The following is an 8,558-nucleotide window of genomic DNA, read 5'->3' as shown; positions in this document are numbered from 1 at the left end:
TGAGTTCGAATCGCGCGTCGGGCTCTGTGCTGACAGCTCAGAGCCTGGAGCCTGCTTTGGATTCTGTGTCTCCCTCTCTCTCTGCCCCTCCCCTGCTTATGCTCTGTCTCACTCTCAAAAATGAATAAATGTTTTTAAAAATTAAAAAAAAAAAGAACTTGGGGGTTTGAGGGATGAATGAGGAGGAATGAGGACACTTTCCCCACCTGCTGTCTACTTATTTGAACATAAGAAGGACACACACCAAAATGTTAAAAGTGAGGTGGCAGGTATTTATGGGTGGTAGGATTAAGGGTGCTTTGAATGTCCTTTATATTTTTTTGGAATTCTTTGATTCCGTTTTTTTATGATGAACATGTACTTTCTTTTACATTCACAACAAATTCGAGAGTTATTTACATTTTAAAGACCAAAGTCCTCAGTGGCTTCCCTAGGTGCTCAGAACCTACTAACCGGAATTCAAAGACTTGGTCTGACAGTAGCAAGCTCTCTTACCTCCTTCTTCCTGCTCCCTGTTTAGAACTTAGTGGCCCAACAACTAAACAACAACAACAACAACAACAACCTGCTTGTCTCATGCCTTATATACCTCTGCATATACCACCCCCCAAATTCAGACTGAGATTCGGACTGAGATTCAGATAAATGTCACCAACTTGAAGAAACGTTACTCCCCACTCCCCCCACCTTCTCCCATCGGCCATTCTGTGCTCCCAACACCACATTCAACTAGTTCTTGGTGACTCTGAACGTTGTTTTTAGCACTCTCTGCTCTGCCCACCACATTCACAGACTCAGCTCTAAAGAGCTAAGACCTCTGTTTCCAGCTGAGATGGCTTTTTTCTTCACATCGAGCTGTTGTCCCTATTGGCACTTGCTGAGTGCCTGTAGGCGAGATGTTCCATGTATCAATAGTGGGTCATTCTTATTTTTTTAATTTTTTTAACGTGTATTTATTTTTGAGACAGAGAGCATGAATGGGGGAGGGACAGAGAGAGAGGGAGACACAGAATCGGAAGCAGGCTCCAGGCTCTGAGCCATCAGCCCAGAGCCCGACGCGGGGCTCGAACTCACGGACCGTGAGATCGTGACCTGAGCTGAAGTCGGACGCTTCACCGACTGAGCCACCCAGGCGCCCCTGGCTCTTTCTTATTACGGGGCAGTATTCCATTGAGTGTGTGGGCCACACTTTATCCATCTGCTGACATTTGGGTTTTCACTTTTTAGCTATTACAGATAAAGCTGCTTTGAACATCCATAGGTGAGCCTTTGTATGGACACAGTCTTTTATTTCTCCTGGGTTAATACCTAGGAGTAGGATGATTAGGTCAGATGTTTGTATATTTAACTTTCTAAGAAACTGCCAGATTGTTTTCAAAGTGGATGTGCTATTTTACGTCCCCACCAGTAGTGTTGGAGTTACCTTGCCAACACTTGATATGATTAGTCTTTTTCGTGTTAGACATTTTAATAGGTGGTATCTCATGGTATGTTAATGTAGTCTTAGTGTATGTTTACTTAAAGACTAATGAAATTGAGCATATTTTAACGTGCTTGTTGGCCAGCTCTACATCTTTGGTGAAGTGCCTAAATCATTTATACATTTATCATCATGTTACATTTCAAGCTCTATATCTATGTTTATACATATATATACACACACATATGCCAGACATGTAATTTATACATATTTTCTCCCTCGGGGCGCCGGGGTGGCTCAGCTGGTTGTGTCTGACTCTTGATTTCAGCTCAGGTCATGATCTCATGGTTCGTGGGATTGAGCCTCGAGTCAGGTTCTGCGCTGACAGTGCGGAACCTGCTTAGGATTCTCTCTCTATCCCTGTCCCTCCCCTGCTTGTGCTCGCTCTCAAAATAAACATTTAAAAATAAATATTTTCTCCTTTCATCAATTTCTTTTGAAGGACAAAAGTTCTGAAGCTTGATAAACTATGCTTATCAATTTGTTGTTTTATGGTTTGTGTTGAAATATCTATATGAAAAATACACTGGGTGGAATTAATGGTAGATTGGACATTACAGAAGAGAAAGTTAGTGAAATTGAAGACATACAAGGAGAAACTATAATTGAAACCAAAGAAAGGATAAAAACAAACCGCATCAGTGAGCTGCACAGCGACGTCAGGCAGCATATGTGTGTGTGACCGAATCTCAGGAAGCAGGCCTGCGCTCTGGCTGGTTGGTAGAGGCTCCTGGCCCTGCTTGAACTCTAGGAGTTTGCCCTCTGATCCTTTTTGTTGGTTCTTTGGCTGGCCTCATAATTCCCTCACACATGCTAGTCTGTACTAAGCTATAGATCTACGTGTCCTCTTTCTTCTTCGGGGTTTTTTGCCCTTTGAACTTACAACCCTGAGATCAAGAGTTGCATGCTATACTGACCGAGCCAGCCAGGCGCCCTAGGAAAGTATTCTTGTAGTATTTGGGTGGGCAAGAACTGCTTAAGAGCACGATTGAGGATTTGCATGGAAACGTCGTGATTGTATTGCACCTACCCGTGTTCTCCCGAGGGGCGAGGACACTAGGAATAGTATGCGGCAGAGAAGCCGTCAGACGTCTGTGCATACTGCAACATGGCGAATCTCAGACGCGGAGTTGGGTAAAGAGTAAAGATCAACAGCACGACTTGGAGGTAAATTAAAAAGCAGATTATCTGAGGACACGTGAGAGTGCTTGCTAACGAGGGAAGAAGGGAATGGGCGTGGAAGAATTTGTGGGACTAGAATCCAAGTTGAGCAGGACAGAGATGCCGGGGTCAACGGATGAGAAAGTCCAGATAAAAGTGGACGGGGCACAGTGCCTCGATGGCTCAGTCGGTTCAGCGTCCGACCCTTGGTTTCGGCTCAGGTCGTGATCCCAGGGTCATGGGATCGAGCCTGGTGTCTGGCTCCGTGCTGAGCGTGGAGCTTGATTCTCTCTCTCTCCCTGTGCCCCGCCCCCCCAAAATGGACAAGGGGAAAGAAAAGGCAGATCCCAGATTCTGTGAGGCCACGTGTTGAACAGTGTTAACACAGTCGGGAAGTCAGGAAAGCTATCTCAGCCCACCCACACTCAGCGAGGAGCCTGAGGAAACCAGTCTCGGTTCTACATGACCAACAGAACAGAGTGGCAGTTGAATCCCAGGAAGACTTACCGTGAGAAGAGCAGAGAACGAGAAGCATAGTAACATCCCTACAGATAAAGGAAGCGTGGCAGAAAAAGCCAAGTCCAGAAAACATAAAAGTCTTAACTGCCTAGGTTAGCAAAGCTAAACAGAAAATGACAAGTGAGGAACGAAATGGGTGCAGCAGAGAGGTGTGGCGAGTCTGGGGAGGCTCTGGGTGTCAGGGTCCCCGGCCTCTATAGACCCAGGCTGAAGGGGCCAAACTGCTGGTCCCCCAAGCCGGGGTCCTCGGCAGCTCCCGACTGTCCCTGAAAACCAGATCCACCAGCCCTGACCTCCAATCCTGAGATGACCAGGGAAGTGCCAGCACCGCAATGTGCCCGTCAAGAGACTTTTCCTCTATTCGCCTTTCATCCTGTCTGCCGCCTTGTGTGTACCTTCCCCCCCTCCCCCCCGCCCCCAGCTGAGCAGCCTCCGAGAGTATGACATCCTCACGGGGGCCAGCGCTGAGGAAACCTGGCGGCTCCCGTGAGGCCTGACGCCTGAATGGCCTCCCAGCGCCCGAGGAACCCGGGCCCCGGGGCGAGCTGCTGCTGCCCGGGCTGCGTCCCGCGTCATGCAGTCGCTGCAGGGGCCGCAGAGCCAGCCCCCCGGGGCACTCAGCGCGTGTTCACAGGATGACGGTGGGTCACTCCTGCCCGCTAAGCGAGAAATAAAGGCTGTGAACCAGCTTTGGCGACTGAGCAGGGGATGGATGAGGGGTTCTGTTTTGCACACAGAAGGCATCGTAATGGGAATTTCAAGAAGGGCCGCATGTCTACATTTCGCGTGCGGTTCGGCTGGGGATGTAGCCCTGGGGGTCTCAGCCCAGAGGGCACTCCAAGTGGGCGTGGACAGCGATGTGAGCCTTGAAACAAGCCTGTGAATTAGGTTCTGTGACGGTCTCTATTTTATAGAGGAGGAAACCAAGGCTCTGAAAGGCCGCACGGCTGTTGGACGGCACGGCCAGGATGACAGCCAGGCAGCCCTTCGGCGTTTCGGGACCAGAGCGGTTACTTATATTCCACGTCAGAAAGTCAGAAGCTTAAGTATCTCCGGGCACTCGCGAGACTGGCAGTCTCAACCGACAAATGAGGCATCTGGACCCCACCTGCAGGACACAGGGAAGCCGTGGAGATTACAGGAGGGTGGCATGTCTACCCATTGGCCAGTCAGAACTGGAGTGGCCACAAGGAGAGCAGAGGCCACACGAGAGGGAAAGGGAGAGAGACAGAAGGGGGCAGGAGAGGGAGTCTCCTCCAGGAGATGGTAGGGATGGAGGGGAGGGGACGCCCTGGACAAGGTACACCGGTCAGTCTTTCAGGCGGACTGGGGTGATGCCAGGTGGGGTAGGAGCGAGCCTGAGTGTCCCCTGCGCCCCTGGAAGGACGGTGGGGCCAGGGGGGAAGGGAGCACTGGTGAGGATAACGGTGAGCTCCGAAGCAGGAGCGCTCCACCCAGACCAGCTCCGGGGCAGCCCCCAGGCCGAGGCTCGCCGACTGGACCGCGCCGGGGCAGGGCCGCTCGCCTCTGCAAACCCACAGTCGGACTCCAGTCCTTCCAGGAGCCCCTGGAGTGAAACCGTACGGAGCAGAAGGCTGCAGGTCAGTGCCGACCAGCCTGGCCAAGCGGCGCATGGGACCTGCTTGTAGCTCCGGCTGGTATGAGCTGGAACCCACAAAGGGGCCCCAAACCAGGTGGAGCGCCAAGGAAGGGGGAGAACGGGATGAGGGCAGGCCTCACAAAGCCTCCCAGTGGCTCCGGTCCCGGAACCCAACGGCACCCAGGAGCTGATGGCAGACGCCAGGCTTCCTCAGACCAGAGCTGCCAAGGGCTCCCACCTCTACCCTGTCGAAGACGCCCAAGCACGTGACCGGTGGGGGGCGGTGGGGGTGGGTGCTGCAGCAGGCAAAGGGCCCCCAGGAAGTCGGAATGAAAGCTTCTGGAGGCAGAACCCACTCCTGCCCCAGCTGTCTAGACAGACACATCACTGCACCCTGCCCCCTCCACAGGGATGAGTCACTCCTCACAGCCTGGCCCGCCCCCAGCTGGTTTTGCTCTTCAGGGTCACAGCCAGCTCCAGCATCTCAAGGACAGCCAAGAAGGGGGCGGGCTGTTGGGAGGATGGGTGGTGATCCAGTGCTCGTTCCACTTGCGGCCCCCAGGTCCCCCTCTCCCCGGCTCTAGCGCTGCGTGGGGAGGCCCGGGCTGGGGAGAGGACCCTCCTGGAGCTGCATTAGCACGTGTCACGGCTCAACTGGGTCACCCGTGAGACTGGACTACTTCCAAGTGTAGACAGTGCCACAACCACCTCCCCCCCAAATACCACAGGCCCAGGAGATACTTTTCCAGCCCCAAATTGGAAGGGCAGGCTGCCCTGGGACTGGGAGGAGAAGCCACCTCTTCCCCTCACCCTGCACCCTTCCCTCCCTCCTCCCCAGTAAACACACAAGACAGTGGTTTTGGTCTAAAATGATGGACGTTTAGACATTGACGCCAGGCTTGCACCTGACCAGCGCCATGCCAAGGGCAGGCAGAGCAAAGACAGAGAGGTAGGGAGCGGGCACTGTGGGGGCACCAGCCAGGACCTAGGGTGAGGGCGGGGAGGGGTTGGCCACAGTGACTCCAGAAGTGCCAGGTCCAGGATGTGGTCACAGTCAGGGGCTCCTGGAGAGCTAAGTGAGCTTCACCCCTCCTGGGGATGCCCGGTGCCCAGCTCAGGAAGCAACCTTGGCCAGGGGGTTCACGTCTTCCCAGAAAGGGGCAGGGCCGGCCTTCCATCCACCGTGGGCAGCGGCATCACCAGCCAAGTCCTTGGCTCTTGACTGCCAACCCAGGGAAGGGGTGGGGCGGTGCTGTCCATCATGCTGTGGTCCAGGCTTGGGACCCAGACCACAGAGGCAAGTCCTGCTGGGCGAGGCCGGCCTCCCTCCTTCCACCCTCTGGATACAACGCTGTCCTTTCCAACCAGACCCCTCTTTCCAGCCACTTGCCCTCACTCACCACGTAAAGCCCTCGACAGAGGCAGTACCCACAAAACAGAATGAGGGGCAGCCCTGGAGAGCCGCCAGCTTCACACAAGGTAAGAGGACACTCACCCCTGGACGTGGCAATGAAAGGCTGGGCCTGCCTGCTGCTACATCATGGTTCCGGCGTGTCACACACCAGAGTAGGAAGACAACACAGGACAACGCTTACCCACACTTGAGGCTCCTGCAAAGCTTGAAGGGGGGGGGGGAATTTCCCCAGGGGGCCCTGGCCGGAAGCACACACAAGCCGGCCAGTACCAGGGCCACCGGACACCCTCAGACAGCACAGGACGGGTGGTTGGCTTCCGCAGTGGGCCAGAGACACTAAGGCACGAAGCTAATCTAAGCCCACTGGGGTGAGGTGGGGAGAGGACAGGCTCCAAGGGACCTCGTCGAGCCAGCAAAGCACACAGTGACCAAGCGATGACGACAGCCTGTTCCTTTTCCAACTTGGCACAGGCTGGAGGTGCAGGGTGATGACCCGGGGGTGCCAATGGCTCTTGCTAGAAGGGGCTGTATGTCCTGGTGGCCCCTAAAAAGGCCTCTGGAAAGCAGGGAGAGCCCTGGACGAGGCTGGCACCCCTGCGCAGGCCCAAGGGTCAGTCCCGAGTGAGTTGGAGTCTGGGAGGCAGAGGCCGGGCTAGGAAGGTCGTGCGATGACTCCAAGGCCCTACCGGTCTCCGGTGGGCCCTGCGTGAAGATCCTAAGGAGGGAGCAGGAGTGAGGAGTGGGGAGCGGGCGCCCATCTCGAGGAGGCAGAGCCCCGGTGGGCCGCCCGGAGCTTCAGGGCTGCCTGCGCAGGCCGGGGCGCCCAAAAGCCGGGTGCATGAGGTTCTCGGTGATGTAGGCCACGAGCAGGCAGATGACCACCAGCATGACGCAGATGGAGCCGCCCACCGCCGTCATGGCCACCACGATCTCCCGCATGCCGGCCGGCTCGGCAGCGAACTCCACGCACTCGGCGGGCCCGGCGGGCTCCGGGGCGGCGGCGGCGGCGGGCTCGGCGCGCAGCGGCAGCGGCTGCAGGCACAGGCGGTAGCGCACGCCGTCGTGCACGTCGGGCAGCAGGTAGTCTCGGCAGGAGGCGCCGAGCAGCACGCGCTCGCACGGGAAGCGCGTGTAGGCGCCGCGCCACGAGCAGTTGAGCGCGAAGGCGCGCACGCGGCGCGCCTCGGCCGGCGCCAGGCGCCACTGCAGCAACACGCTGCGGTTGCGCAGGACGCTGGCGCGCAGCGAGCGGCCGGCCGAGGCGTGCGCCGCGCAGCCGGGCGCCTGGCAGCGGAAGCCGCGCGCGGGGCTGCGGAAGCACAGGCGCCCGCCGCCCGCCTCGGGGCCCTCGGGCAGCACCTTGTAGGGGCACCAGGGCGCGTCGGCCGCCGGCTCCCAGCCCGGCGGCGTCGGGGCGGCGGCGGCGGCGCGGGGCGGCGGCGCGCAGGCGGCCAGCAGCAGCAGCAGCGGCGGGGCGCGCATCCTGCGGCTGGGCGGCGCGGCGGGGCGCGGGCTCGCGGGCTCACGGGCGCGGCGGAGGGTCACGCGGGCCGCGCCGCCGCCGCTCCCCGCGCTCCCCGGCGCGCCGCGCCCTCCGCCGCCGCCGCTGCCGCCGCCCGCTCCGACCCGCCCCCGCGCCCCGTGCGCGCTCGGACCCGGCGTGGCGGCGGGGGCGGGGCCGCCCCACGCCCCACCCCCCTTAACCCTCGCGGGCCCGCGGCCCCCGGAGGGTGGATCGCCGAGGGGAGGGGGTGGCCAGCGCGGCCTGGAGATCCCGGCCCCGCGCGTGGGGCGGGGTGAGATGCGACGGGCCCCGCGCGCACGCGCGCGCGCGGTCCACGCCGCCTGTCCCTTCTTTTGTCGCCGAGCGAGCGGCTCTCCGCCCGTTCCTCGCCCCCTCTAGGCGTCTCCGAAGGCTCTCTGGGGACCGGGGTGGGGGGGACGGGGCGGGGAGTGGTGGCCTCCGAGAGCCGCTCTTCGACCGCCCTTGGCAGCGCCTCCGGACAGGGAGAGGAGGCAGCGCCGTGGAACGCTGAGGAGTCCGGGTCACTCTGCCCTCGGCTGCCCCATTCCCCAGATACGCGGTGGGGACCCAGGGTAAGGGTCGGCCTGCAGTGACGAGGAGGGGCCGAAGACGGACACTTTACTTCACCGGGTTAGAGACCAGGCAGCGCCCACGCGGGAGGGGCACCGGAGAGACGAGGATTCCTTTGATGAAAACTTGAATGGAGCTTCTCATCAAAGAGCATCCCCTGCTCTAATCAGTCCTCTACTTCTCTCTTCCCTTCCCACGCATGACCCTGGGCTAGCCCCCCTCCCCCCATGCCCTGGGGAGGGGGTCAGGGCTGGGCAAAGGGAACAGCCCCCAACAAGTTCACCTGGCG

At 58.5% G+C, this 8,558-nt stretch overlaps 1 protein-coding gene across 1 annotated transcript; it reads right to left on the bottom strand.

Annotated features, from left to right (window-relative positions):
• Positions 1–5,628: 5,628 nt before the first annotated feature.
• On the bottom strand, positions 5,629–7,656 carry FNDC10 (fibronectin type III domain containing 10). Its single transcript, XM_047083442.1, has one exon. It carries the CDS (start codon positions 7,654–7,656, stop codon positions 6,970–6,972), a length of 687 nt encoding a protein of 228 aa, XP_046939398.1. The 3' UTR covers positions 5,629–6,969.
• Between the last annotated feature and the right edge of the window lie 902 nt (positions 7,657–8,558).

Source organism: Lynx rufus, unplaced genomic scaffold (assembly GCF_022079265.1).
Source record: "Lynx rufus isolate CCGP_SWC_20201006 ecotype Redwood Valley unplaced genomic scaffold, mLynRuf1.p SCAF_2, whole genome shotgun sequence".
NCBI lineage: Eukaryota > Metazoa > Chordata > Mammalia > Carnivora > Felidae > Lynx > Lynx rufus.
Note: the sequence above shows the minus strand (reverse complement) of the source record. Positions and strands in the feature narration are given on the sequence as shown.